We start from the raw sequence: 14,085 nt of genomic DNA, 5'->3' as shown, positions 1-14,085 counted from the left end.
TACTGGAAAAGACCTCTATACCACCAGACTCTCAGCAGACAGGGCACAACCTGGATCACCCATCAGATCAGATGACAGAGACCCTGATACAGCCTCTCCCTTTGAGCCCTCAGGGATGGACACCTTCAACCCATCACCTTATGGGTGGGAAAAGCAAGACCCAGAAAGGTTAAGTGAGTTGCCTCCAAATTGCTCAGTTAACATGCTGTCACCAGTTCTACTTGCCCTCAGAATCCACACACTCTTCCCACTACACCAAAGAAGGCACTAGTAGGTGCTGAGTCACTGATATGTCCCAGGGAAATAAGGCCCATGGGGCAGGGGTGGGGGTGGGGTGGACAAAAAAGCCAGAGCCAGGGCTAGAGCCAATTACATCTTTATTAGTCTCTGCAGCAGGGCCACCGGAGCCCCTGCCTACAAGGGAACTTTAGCAGGCTACTCTGGCTACTGGGTAGGAATGTTAGCATTTCTATTAGGAAAGGATGGGAAAAGAAATTGGAAGGGAGCCAAATGGAGAGACTGCTGGGCCACCCGACAGGGAGGCACATGTGGGGCTTCCCAGTGGATCAGGCCCGAGAGGTGAACACTGCCATCTCCCCCAGAGTGAAGGAAGAGACAAAGCCCAAGATGGTGACAGCCATAGTTATGGACAGAGGTCCAAGTTCCTGGGAACCAGGAATGCATTTCCTGATGGAGGCACAATCCTAGGGCTGGAGGTCTCAAACAGAGCTCATCTGTCCCCCAGCAAGGGGACCCCAGGTTCAGCTCAGTTGCTGCCCCAGGCACCCTAACATGGGGAACAGATGTTTTCTGAGCACTGAACGAACAGGGGACCCAGGAAGGTGGTAGTGGAAAGGATGGGGCTAACTTCAGAGAGTGTTTTGGATTTGAGCATGTGTCAGTATTAACAAAACAGGCAATATATTCATTATAGGCACATTCATGAAACTTCCTTCCAAAAAGCTCACATCTCGCCTTTACCCGGCAAGCTCTTTAGCCTGGAGCTAAAGAGCTGATCAGATGATCATGATCTGATCCCAGTCCTCACCCCAGCCTAAATGAACTCTTAATTCCTTGGACATGCCATGATATTCACTGCTCTGCACTCTTGCCAACAACCCTACTCCTAGCCTACCTTCTTCTGCTCTTTACCCTCATGTGTCAAAGGACGGATAACTCTGCTTTGTCAAGTGTTTGTTTACTTCTGTTTTTCCCACCAACCCTGGAGCAGCTGGAGGAAAGAACCTGACTCCTGTGTCTCCAGCACAGGGGAACTTTAAGTCACATTGAGCTGTGTTTTCTGTGTCCTGGTATATTTGGGGGGAAACGTGTCCATATATAACAAAATTCTGGGGTGTCTGGTAGTAGATATGAGGATTTTGACTATGTTTGTGCCTGGGATGATAGCTTCTTCCAGTATAGAGGGTGGGGGAGTGGGATGGATGATCCAAGTCCAGAAGCGGCTAATGGAGAAGGAGCCAAAGTATGGCAGGGCTTAGATAGTGGAGGGCCGGGTCAAGTAAGAACAGGGGTCTGTTGGTCTATGCACAGGGTCCACGCTCCGAGTCCCAGGGCTCAGAACCAGCAGGGCGACCACATGAGCGAGCCCAGTGCTGCACCTGTGGCAGCCCCGGCAAGCATGCCCATAGCCAGTGGAGCGCCAGCACTGTAGCAGGGATCCTCCCGCACTACCACGTGTGTCACGCCGGGGCCTGTGGAGAGAGCCGTGAGGGCTGGGGACTTGAGAACAGAGAGATCTTCGTCCCTCTCCTCCCCTAGACTCATGCCCAACCCAGGACAAGGGGCTGAGCCCACTCTCCTACATCTCAGTTGGAGAAACTGAGGCCTTGATGCGGGAAGGACTTGCGCTCTCTCCCCAGGGCTTACAAGCTTGAATCTGCTATGGACGTTCTGGGGCTGTGCATCTAGGGTGCAACAGCGCGGAAACTCCGGGATCTCTAAGAACCTCCAGGCCACACCAGAGGATGGGCGTTCCCAACCGCCAGCCCTTGGGGCGGGAGGAGGTGGCCGTTCCCGCATCTAGCCACCAGGGGTCGCCACCAGCTCAGAAACGGGTCTTGCAGGACAGCCAGTGAAAAGGGGCCGCCCTTGAGAGGAGAGGTCAGCTCTATAGAGCGTGGAGGGCCGCTGGTCTAAGAGTCTCCGGATGGGGAGGGCTCAGTGGAGGGTCCCGCCTGGGAAAATCCGTGGTCACTACAAGAGTGGGGCCTGGCGCCGTACAGGGGCAGGGGGCGGACCAGGCGGGAGACTTACCTGCATAGGGCGGTCCGTAGTAGCTGCGGATATATGTGGCTTCGTGCGCGTTGGGGGGTACCACCTCATAGTAGTCCTGGTACGGGCTGTAGACACGCACCTGGGGAGCTCCACTGGGTTAGCTGCCCGGGAACTCTCTGGCCCAGGTTTGGTCTCCTACCCAACACACCCGGCTTAGGTCCTTCTGGGCCCACCAAACCACTTCCCCAAGTTTTGAAATGGTTCCCTAGGAACCAGCAAGCTCCTGGAAAAAGGCCCTGCCTCCCCACATGGTCCATGGTCCTTGTCCTCTAAAACCTTAGCCCCTACATCCAGAGCTCCCAGTGATCCCATTTTCCTGCCCTGACCTCCTAGCTAGGACTCCCCTGATCAAAAATTCTCCATGGCTCCCAACTTCCCTACACAGTCTATTATTTGCTGGCCACTCCAACGGTCCCATTTGGAGAAATCCAATGGATTTCTCTATTCTCCTAGTCATGGGGTGGGGCACCTGGCCAAGCCCCAGGCCCAGAAGTAAAAGCAGGTTGGGGAGGAAGGAAAGGAAAGGAAGGGTAGGGAGGGAAAGTAAAGTATTATCGAGCATCCATCATGTACCAGGTCCTGAGGGAAGTGACCATATTGTGTTACTTCCTCTAGTCATTACTGCAGACATTATCGTCACATTACCACAGAGCTGGGGACGGGGGCTCCGAGAAGAATGGTCATTGCTGTCTCTGGGAGGGAGGCATGCAGTCTCTCCATTAGAATTTTATCAACCCCTCAAAGCCTAACTCAAAAGTCACCCACTCCAGGAAGCCCTTCTGATTTCAGAAAGAATCCTTTCTTCCTGAGTTCTCTATGGACTCTGCTTGGGCCTTCTGTTCCTATCTTTCTTCCTGGCCTTTCCTGCCTGCACCCCAAATGTGAGCTACTTATAAGCAAGGACTCTGATTAATTTCTGTTACATGTAAGGCCTAATGAATAGCAAGAACCAATAAATATATGCTGAATTAAATGGAAGCTCCTAATCCAAGCCCCTCATTTTATCCACGGGGGAGCAGACCTGGAGAGGGGGCAGGATCCCCTTTTCTCCTGGCCCCTTCTTCTTAGTCCCCCCCCACTTTATATCTCTAACTGGGTGTCACACGTGAATGGTCCAACTCCCATTAGAAGTCCAGGTGTCTTAAACTCCAATCTCAAAGTGATGTCATCACCCTTCCATCTCCCAAACTCGCTCTTCTATAAATGCTTTTCTCTAAATGCCACCACCATGCACTCAAACCAGGACATCAGGTTGGCACCTCTTGACTTCACACACTTGTCTTCTACATCACATCAGCTACCAGGCAGGTCTCATGATTTTAACTTCTAAATATGCTCTTCTGTCCATCTTTTTGGCCAGTGCCAAGAGAATAAGCCATTGGTTTTGGCAACTTGGAAGTTGTGGGTGACCTTGAAAAAACATTTTTCAGAGGAGTGGCTGAGGTAAGAATCCAGACCATGGAGAGCTGAAGAATGATTGAGAGGTGAAGGATGGAATCAACATGTCATGACATCTCTTTCAAGAAGTTTGGCTGTAGGGGGCACCTGGGTGGCTCAGTCGGTTAAGCATCTGACTTCGGCTCAGGTCATGATCTTGGGGTCCTGGGATTGAGCCCCACATCAGGTTCCCCGCTCAGCAGGGAGTCTGCTCGTCTCTCTCCCTCTGCCCACCCCCACTTGTGCTCTCTCTCTCTCTCAAATGAATAAAATTAAAAAAAAGTTTGGCTATAAAGGGGAGTTCTCCAAGGACACCTGTGATTTCAAATCTCCATGCCATTTCTCTTTGATGGGGTTGCCTTTCTCCCCATTTTTCATCAAACTACCTAATTTATCTTTCAGACTGAACCCAAGTATCACCCTCCCTGAACCTCAGGTTCTGATGGGGTCCCATCTGGGGCCCTTAGACTCCCCTTATCACAGCACCAATCACTCTATAGTGTCATTGTTCATATCCCTGTGAGTGTGTATCTCTCCCATCAGACTTGAAGACCCCCACCCCATGAAGTGGGGTCTAATCAGGCCTCAATGGAACATGATAGGTGCCTAATGGATTGAATTTATCTCAAGTGAGCCAAATACCAGTGAGTCACCCAGCTCTAAGTCCAACCTCAAGTTAGGGACAATGACCAGTCCCAGGGTAATGCAGGAGGCTCAGACAAGCAATGCTCAGTCTCAAGTGACTTCCCTCACTGTGCTCTCCCCTAAAGGTGATCCAATCAGGCTTTCTGGTGGAGGGTGGCCAGGAACTGAGCTCCATGCCTAGAAGGGCCTAGAGAGAGCCAAGCACTCAGATCCCCACTTTTATTTGTAGAGAACTTGAGGTCTAGAGCCTGCACCTGCCCAGCAGCTGCACAGTGAGCCAGTGGCCCTGTCGGGCCTGAGAGAGAGTGGAAAATACCACCTCATACCCCTTGTGGCACCTGTTTCTACCCTCTGGTCTGGGAGGCCCAGAGGTAAACTCATGTGGGTCACCTGGCAACAGGGCAGGGGATCCTCCAGCGACCTCATGGATAGAACCTAAGGGCTTGATTTCGGATCCTCTTCCTCTCTGCAAGCCCAGCCTCTTTTGCAAGCACAGGGTCACCCAATCAGGAGGTCACATACAAATAGATCCCTTCCCTCAGAAAAGCTGTTGTTACTTGGCTTACAGCTTTTTAAATCCCATTTTTAGGCATCTCCACTTTAAACAAACTTATATCCTCATTTGGGCAAGGGGGAGGTCTCAGAATGCTGGGAGAGAAGTCCTAGTCCTGCCACTGATGAATCAAGCGACCTGGTCAAGTTATATCACCTCTCAGAACCTCGGTTTTCACATCGCAAATGGGAACAGTCCTTCCTACAATGCGCATTCTAAGGCACAAGGAGAATCCAGCTGAGCCACGTCTATGCAACTGGACCTAGGTGGGCCTGGCACTTCTGGGTTCAGTGGTTCTGCACATCAGAATTACCTGAATAAGTTTTTGTGGGTTTTTTTTTTTTTTTGGTATTTTTCAAAGATTTCATTCCCCTATTTGACAGAGAAAGACACAGCGAGAGACGGAACACAAGCAGGGGGTGGGAGAGGGAGAAGCAGACTTCCTGCTGAGCAGGGAGCCCGATGCGGGGCTCGATCCCAGGACCCTGGGATCATGACCTGAGCCGAAGGCAGACGCTCAACGACTGAGCCACCCAGGCGCCCCTGAATAAGTTTTTTTTTTAACCACAGATTTCCAAGGCCACACTCCAGACCTACAGAATTACAGCATCCAGAGGTAGGATCTGAATGTTTGGATTTTGTTTTTTTTTAAGTCCTGAAGTGATTCAAAGGCAGAACCACATCGAACACCACGGTGCCAGAGAAGGAGTTCCGAGTTGGCTGTAAGAGGACAGGCATTCTGAGACAAGCCTGCCCTGCACCTACCCCATACCCTGCTGATTACTAGCGACAGAGAGAGGATTCATCCCCCCACTTCTGCTTCCCAGAGATTCTGAGGTGGGGAAGGGAGACAGTTATAGACTAAATTATGACACATGGTAGTGATGCCATTAACAGAGAGTTTTCACTCCTCCTTCCTCCCTTTAGTCATTCACTCATCCGCTCATTTGGTGAACAAACACTGCCTGAGACCCACTCGTGCCCTAGCTCGATGCACCAGGAACAAGGGATCAAAACAGACTGTCCTTATCACTGAGCACTCATTGAGCACCTGCTGTATACCCAGCACTGTGCTAGGCACCTTAGGGGCAGAGCTGATCAGACCTGGTCGTTACCTTGGAGGAAGTCCCAGGTCTCCTGGGAGAATAGAGACCAAAATAAAGGGACTTGAGACCAGGCCTAATAAGACAATACTAAGCATTAGTGCAGCAGGCTGGGAGTGGAGGTCTGGGAAGTCCTCCCTGAGGAGGGGGCAGCCTTTGAAGTGGCTCTTAGGGGCTAAGCATCAGTTTGTCAGGTGAATAAGGAAACTAAGAGTTTTCGCAACAGAGAGAATGGCACGTGCAAAGCCTGGGAAGAGGGAAGAGGGAAGAGGTCTGGTGCAGCTGGAAACAGAGCAAACAGCAGAGCACCGGGAGCGCAGGGGAGGAGGGGGATGTGGAGACGAGACTGGCCCAGGCCAGATCCTGAGGGCCTTGGAAATGGGGCTGTGGGTGGTGTCCTGTGGGTGACAGGGAGCCATGGAATGTTTGTGAGCAGGGAAGGGATGTGACTGGGCCCAGTTTTGGAGGCACAGCCTCGAGGCCAGAACGGAGGCAGGGAGGGCTGAGCCCCACTTACCCAGATCCGCCTTTCAACCTTACAGGGGCTCCACGAGCGGGTCACACACCTGACCTTGGGGCAAACGTGGCGGCTCCTGGGAGGGACGGTGGCTCCAGCTGGGGCCTGCTCAAGCCACAGAAACCCAAGAAGGGGGAGGGAGGGAGGGAGGTGTCAGAGGCCCTCTATATCTAGAGAAACTCAGAGCTTTTGACAGGCCCTCCCAGAGCCCTCTGCCAGCTGGGCATGGGAAAGAGTTGTCCGCCTCCTCAGCCCCTGGTAATGGAGGGAGGCTCAGAGGGGGCAGTGACTTTGCCGAAGTCACACGGAGAAGGATCAGTAGTGTCTCTCCAGAATTAGCCCACCTTCACCTCTTTTAGGCTGCTGAGGCTCCCAGTCTCCAGGGAGGACAGAACAATTCTGATCTGCCCTCCCACCCACCTGCCCCCTTCACTGGCCTCCCAGCCTTGCCCCTGGCTGTGTCCCTGGCCCCGTGTTCCCTGGAACGGCCTCCATCCAGAAGGGGGTATAAATCTGCAGGACGCAGAGGGACAAAGTGCAGGTCACTCCTACACAGGCACGGGACGGAGAGAAGCCACACACAGGCATGAACACTCAGAGCCAGGCAGACCCTGGTACAGAGACAGAAGCACAAACACATTCCACTCGAGCAAGCCTGGGGCCAAAGGGGTGGTGTGAAGGGAGGGTAGTGGGAGGTGCAGAGAGCATCAGAGCAGGGAGCTGTGGTAAGCAGAGTAGCGGGAAGGTGCGCAGGCAGAGAAAGGGACACGGTAGCTTCATAGAGTCACAGAGCACAGAACGGTCAGCCCTCACCTCCTTCCGCCTCTTTTGGGTGGGACTGATTTGCCCTGCGGGGGGACGATTTGGAGCTCAGAGCCAAGTTAGCCAACCCTGCTGACTGCTGCCCCAGCCTCCTCACTCCCAGATTCTAATCCAACCTCCACCCAGAAGCCTGAGTTGGCTCCCCAAAGTCTGGCCACAATCCTTCCTGCTTAATGCCCTTTATTGCTCCCCAGAGGTCATCTCTCCCATTTCTTTCCCTCCATGTATTATCATCAAGCCAGGCCAGACTCTGGGCCCTTACACACGCACACGCACACGCACACGCACACCTCACTTCTCCACCTTCTGCTCATGCAGTTCTTTCTGCAGATAACGCCCTTCCCTCCCAATCTCACTGGCCTCAGTTCCAGTACAGGTTCTTCCACTGACTTAAGACTATGAGGCTTTGGATAAGTCACTTCCTCTCTGAACATCAGCTTCCCTATCTGTAAAATGGGACTAAAAGTACCAACCCTACCAAGGCTATGGGAAGGTTAAATGATATAAGCAATGGAAGGTACTGAGCACGATGCCCAGCCCTCAGCAGGTGCATGCCCAAGAAGGGTTCTAAATGCAAATCTGGTCTTTTCTGCTGCTTGCCAGCAGACTTTCTCTCTAGATGAGATTGGGCTCCACCATGCCACAGACAGAAGGAGCAAGCACAGAATGTGGAGTAAGGCACAGGGGCCAAGCTGGGCCACCCTCGAGCTGCGGGCTTTGGGCGGCTCCTGTGTGGAAACCCACACTTTCATCAATCACTAAGTTCCATTGACTCTACCTTGTAAATATGTCTTATCCTTTTCAGCTCAGTCCAGACCTCCAGCCAGTCACCAGGGCTCTGTCCCAGCCTTCTAACTGGTCTCCTGGCATCTACTCTTAACTCTCTGTTGTCTATTCCCGACCTACCAGCCAGACTATCTTTTTAAAAAAATACAAATCTGGTCTGATTTGTTCATCTCCTCCCGCTGCTGAAAAGCTTTCAATGACCTCCTGGTATTCTTAGCAGAAACCAACGTCAGTAACACAGCCCATAATGCCTGGCCCTGCCAACCCTCCTCTCCTGTTCTCCCTCCCTAAGCTCCAGCTGCCCCAGCCTTCATTCTGTTCTCGGACTTGCTAAAGTCATAACCTTTCTCAGGGCCTTTGCTCATGCGGTTCCTCTGCCTGGAAAGCTGTTCCCTTCACCCCATCCCACCCCTTTCACCCAGTCGATTTCTGTTTATCCTTCAGGTCTCATCTTTAGCCTTGTCTGAACTCCCACCAGGATCAGGCCACCAAGGTGGTCACACATTGAATGCATACAGCACATCTCTGTCAGAGCAGTTACCACGACCCCCACAGAATCATGCACTGTGATTAGTTGCTTCACACCGGGCTGCCCACTAGGCTGAGTCCAGGAGGGCAGGGCCTACATCTCCTGACTTAGTTCCCCTTTGGTCCCTGCCCTTTGGCACGGTGCCTGGCACATAGTAGGAACTCGGTAAATATTTGTTGTGTGGATGAATGCAGCTCAATCTTATCATCTGCAGAGAAGGAACAACCATCCCTCCTCAAAGGACTGCTGCGAGGAGCCGCGAGGACTACCCGCGTCAAGCCGGGCATACGATAGGTGCTCCATAAAAGGCAGTTCCTTGCCCCCAGCTCACATGCCACCTCCTTCTTTCTCTTCCCTCCAAGCACCAGTTGTCTGTCTTCTGTCCTTTTCCACTCAGGACTCAGCGCACTGGAGTCCACACAAACCTATTCGCTCACATCTAGGGGAAGTAAGAACTCCTGCAGGCGGAGACCGAGTCTGAGTCACCATGATTCCATGGCAGGAAGCGGGGGGGGGGGGGGGGGGAGGGGAGAAAAGGAGAGAATGGGGGCTCACCGGGGTGGAGTTCGCCTCCAGCAGTGCCGTCTTCCACGCTCTGCAAAGTGAACCCACCAACCATGAGGAGGGAGGGGGGAGATTAGGCCCCTACATGTAGGCCCCTACTTTCGTCCTCAACCCAGTCTCTTGTAAAGGGTGGAGATCCCCATGACTCCCTTGGGTAGACAAAGGTGGCCCCCCCTCCCACCCCAGTCACACGGACAGAGCCCTCACTTGAGCTGGAGCCTCTTAATTCACTCTTAGCCCCCCAGTCTTCCCCTCTTCCAGTTTCCCTGTCTAGACGATGGACAGCTGGGCTTGGGTGGTCTCCTCGGGGCCTTAGATTCTGTCACGCCTGGGCTGGTTCTCTCGCTGCAGCTCACCTCCACACCCCAAACCTACCAACACAGTCCCCCAACACTCTGACCCCAGAGCCCGTGAAGGCCCAGTGGACACTGGACAATCGGGCCTTTGTTGGTTGCCATGGCACCTGGCTGGGGTGGACAAGGCGGCTCTGTGCTTTGTCTGCCCAGAGCTCAGCTTCCCCCACTCCCACACACCCCGTCTCTTTCACTCTCTACAGTGCAAAGGCTGACTGACTCTCGGCCAGAGGGTAGGAAGGGAAAGAATGTGAGGAAGCAGGCACACCCAGTCTCACAGTGTGGATCTGCATCTGACATTGGGTGTCCCCGCAACATAGTGGGCTGACATTGGGTGTCCCCAACATAGTGGGCTGCCTCTGTTTGGCGGGTCAGGGTCTGTGCCTCAGATTGAAGGCCACCCGCCAAGGCATCTTCTCAGAACATAGTGGGAAGGAGGGTCCTTTATGGATGTCACAGAGCTGTCTCTTCCTTTGTATCACCCCCAAGTGAGGGCTTATCTCCGAGCCGGCTAAATACAAGACTCTGTATGATCAGGGACCACACACCTGGGGCAGGTATGCACACTCCTCCCTCAACAGTCCCAAGTTCCATCACATTCTGTGTGAGGACTTTCCTGGGTACCCTACCAATCACCATCAGCCATTCAAATCCACTCCGCCCAGCCTCCACCCTGATGACTAATCTTTGTCTACCCCCCCTTCCTACCCTTTGGGAATCAGAAGGCCCAGCAAAGAGGAGGCATCTGGTTACATTCCCCAAGATTCCACCCTATCCTCTCCTGGAGGACTCACATGGCATCATCCTTGGTCTCTGCACACAAGTGCAGGCGGGAGCCCTCCCGTAGGTTCACGGTCAGCAGGCCATCTCGGCTCCGGCCCTCTGGGGGCTGCACATCTAAAGGCAAACACACATATATGGGCTTTTCACGAAGCACAGGCCCAGGTCTCCCAATGAACCAGTAACAAGAATAGGAACCGACCTCTGGGTCCTGTTTCTTGGCCATTGCCAACCTCCTCTGATCCCACACAATTTCTTTGGGGATTCTGCTTTACTCTTTAGAGCCTTCCAACCTTTCCACATTGCCCATTGCCCTAGTTAGAGACATCTATCAATTACCGTGTTATAATTGTGGCCTGAGTCTTGGCTGAGGAGATTTGCTGTGTGACTCTGGGCCAGTTACTGAACTTCTCTAATCCTCCTTATTTCTTTTCATCTTTAACCTGTTCCTGGCAGCTGGAGGGCAGGAACTATGTTGGACTCACCTCTGTGATCCCAGCATAGGACCCGGGCCCAGCACAGGGTAGGAACTCAATAAGGAACTCATTTTTTAATTCACACCCACATGAGCTGGAGTTGATAGAGGCCCAGAAGCAATGTCTGTGGAAGCCCTCTGAAGCTGCAAAGAGCCTGAGGCAGGTGTTACCAGAGGGTAACACAGTGGGAGGACCATGGCCATAGTCGCAATGCCAGAGGGAAAATGGCTTCTTACCGTGGCACTCTTGGCCAATCTTTATGTCGCGGATGTTGAACTGGATGAGCACGCGGTCCTCCTCGTCCTGCGCCGTCTCATCATGGTAGTAGCCCAGGGTCCCATCCAGCCACAGGGCGAACCAGTTCCGCTTCCAGCGGCGGAGAATGGAGCCTGTGCAATATTCCACCTTTGCTATGCAGGCTGACAGCAGAGCCTGCTGGGGGGTGGGGCGGGGGGAGCCCTAGACAGGCTCCCAGAATCCCCTTATCCCCAACCCCCGGTGTTGTGACCACCCCTTTCTTATCTATCTACCTCCTGAAATGATGGCAGGGCTCTTTCTGTCTTGCTCATCCAGTGCCTCCCATTGGGCCTAACACATAACAGAGACCCCATAACTGTGTTGAATGGTAAATGAATAATCAGATTCCTTCCTTGGGGGCTTCCAAGGCCAAGCCCCAGGTTTCTTCAAGGACAAAGACCTCTCCCTACACTGAACCTCCATCTTATCTCTTATCTCTGACTTGTGTGACAGTCTTTTGTGTAGCTACCAGACTGGGGGGCCCACAGCTCCCTATACTGGACCTGGCACCCAGCAGGACCTGGGCTCGGTGGTTGCTGAACTGAATGAACTGAGTGTGGTCATGGGTCGTTGGGGAGCTCCTAACCTAGGATAGCTCTCATTCACATCACGATTCTGGCCAGAGGTGGGTCCGGAAGCCTGAGCTCTACCTTCAGACATTTTACAATTGAAAATCTTAACACAAAGGGCAAAGACATAAGGCAGCTTCTTAGGGCTTTACAGATTCCAAAGCACAGAGGTGTTTTCATTTTATTCTAAGCCTTGTTCTGTGGCCAGCCCTGGGCTAGGGTGCTGTGGATCTGCAGAGCATCAAACCCGGCCCCTGCTCTTGAGCAGCTCACAGTCTGGGGTCAGTATGCGGTGTGGTAAGACCCATAGGTAAAGGCGGTTCTGTTGTAGGGGGTCAGTGCTATCATGGAGGTATGTATGAAGCGTTGGGAACAGTGTGGGGGGCTCTAACCCAGCTTGGTGCTACAGCAGAGGCTGGAGCGGAGGTTAGGGGAAAAGTCAGAGAAGGCTCGTCACAGAAGGGGACATTTACCAGGCAGTCAGGAACAGGGAGGGCATTCCAAGCAGGAACAGGAGTTTGGACAAAGGAGGAGAGGGGGAATGAGGGTCTTGTTTCTTGGGAGAGTGGTTCACTGGGGCACATCTGACAAGCCACTTCCCTCCCCCCATCCCTGGACAAGGTACAGACAGACAAGGATTTGGCCCAGGGTCACTCACTCTGTCTCCACAGCCAGCCGCCCCTCACCAGGGCCATTTCTTCAAAAGGACTTTCCAGGATGGGGTCAGGCGGAACCTGTGAGAAGAGCCACAGGACACACAGGCCTCATCAGCAGCTCCCGGAGAGAAGCCCCAGCCCTGTCCTCGCTGGTCCTCCCTGGGGGAGCCACCGAGGAAACGTTTACAGGAGTGTTCACAAACAAACAAGGGCAAGCCTGCTTGTCTCCTTCTCCTTCTCTGCTTCAGCAGGATAATGGGAGCACTGTTCTTGTGGGGTTAGCAGGGCAGCCACCCATTGTGCGAGGGTGGGAGTGGGGGTCGGGAGCCTGGATTCCAACCTCAGCTCTATAACCTTGACCTTGTCCCTTCTGCCCGGCTTCCATTTCTAGATCTGTGAAAGTGTGTCTATCAGGCAGGTAGAGGCTGGGGTGAGGAATGCTTACAGTGTTGGAAACCCTGGAATTTCGAAATGCTGACAGCACAGAATATTAAAACCATGGCAATGAATGAGGGACTTTCATGATAAGAAAAGCCTCCCTCCCATTTGCACCTCTCCTGAAGCATTTACAAAGTATGTAAAATGATAGCTCAAAAGCAGCTCTGATTGCCTGAGCATTATGTGCCAGGCACGCTTCTCAGTGTTGGCATCTCTTATCTTGGTGAAGCCTCACAAAAATCCTTGTTATTACCAGAAAACGAGAAGTTCAATCACTCATGCAGATCCCCCTGATTAGTAAGCAGGGGAGGCAGCCCTCACACCCAGCAGTCCCAGTTTCTAACCATTACACCAGTAGGAGCTTTAAAAACTCTCGATCCCCAGGTTATATGCCATACCAATGAGATCAGAAGGTCTGGGGCTGGGAGGCGAGCACTGGTAGTCTCTAAAGATCCCAGGTGATTTTAACGTGCAGCAAAGTTCGGAAATCGCTGCACATACTATGCTACTTCACCTTGTCCCCACTGTAACTCCATTTGATGGGTAGAATCTTTCCTCCTATTTTTCAGATGGACAAACTGAGGGACAGCAAATGACTTGTCCATGTATGTGAAGGAGCTTGGCCTGGAATCCAGGTTCCCTCTGTTCCTGAGGGCGACTTACTTGCGAGCAGGTGCCTCTGCCCCGCCCCCACCTGCTCACACCTGTTGCTGCGAAGCAATGGCTGGCACACCTGAGTGGAAGGCCCGACTTTGTCCCTGCTTCTCCTGCGGCTCCCTCCCTTCTCCAAGCCCTAACACTGGCCAGACTAGAGGGTCAGTTGCAAACTCCCTCTCCAGCCTCCCCTGGATGCACCCACCTGTCCACACCTCTTGCGGAGGCTGCTGCCAAAACGGCCGCTACTTGCTGCGGCGGCTACTCCCCAAGCTGCTGCGCCTGCGCTTTGTGTGCCCCAGAACGCCTGGGGCATTTCAACCCCCAGGCTGCGCCCTGGGCCAGGCTACCCCTGGGCCCCGCCCTTTGGCCCCGCCCCACCTCCAGGGAGGGGATGGGCGGGGAGAGATGCGCGCCCACGAGGCTGCTGGGACTTGTAGTCTGCAGCCCTAGAGCTGGGCTCTACAAGGCCTCTCCTGGGTGGTAACCCTGAGCGGACCGGGAGCACAGGTGAGAAGCTGCACCTGTAATTTTATTTTGCTAAACATTTGTGCACTCATTTATTATGAAATACATTTCCTAGGAATCATTAACTCACTCTCTAAAAAAAG

At 53.1% G+C, this 14,085-nt stretch overlaps 1 protein-coding gene across 4 annotated transcripts; it reads right to left on the bottom strand.

Annotated features, from left to right (window-relative positions):
• Positions 1-360: 360 nt before the first annotated feature.
• Positions 361-13,824, bottom strand: PLEKHB1 (pleckstrin homology domain containing B1). 4 transcript variants are annotated; one of them, XM_025848441.2, is made up of 8 exons: positions 13,680-13,824; positions 12,385-12,460; positions 11,097-11,249; positions 10,399-10,501; positions 9,243-9,282; positions 6,551-6,655; positions 2,275-2,374; positions 361-1,712 (listed from the first exon to the last, which is right to left on the bottom strand). In XM_025848441.2, exons 1-8 carry the CDS (start codon positions 13,788-13,790, stop codon positions 1,576-1,578), a joined length of 825 nt encoding a protein of 274 aa, XP_025704226.2. In that variant the 5' UTR covers positions 13,791-13,824; the 3' UTR covers positions 361-1,575. The 4 variants fall into 4 exon arrangements, with proteins under 4 accessions (XP_025704226.2, XP_025704227.1, XP_073735772.1 ...); XM_025848442.2 differs by having other exon boundaries at positions 13,690-13,816; XM_073879671.1 differs by lacking the exon at positions 13,680-13,824 and adding an exon at positions 12,723-12,786.
• Positions 13,825-14,085: the final 261 nt, after the last annotated feature.

The sequence above is a fragment of the Callorhinus ursinus genome, unplaced genomic scaffold (assembly GCF_003265705.2).
Source record: "Callorhinus ursinus isolate GAN/ISIS: 27379988/994484 unplaced genomic scaffold, GSC_fseal_2.0 scaffold35, whole genome shotgun sequence".
Lineage (NCBI taxonomy): Eukaryota > Metazoa > Chordata > Mammalia > Carnivora > Otariidae > Callorhinus > Callorhinus ursinus.
This window is presented reverse-complemented; position numbering and strand designations above follow the sequence as displayed.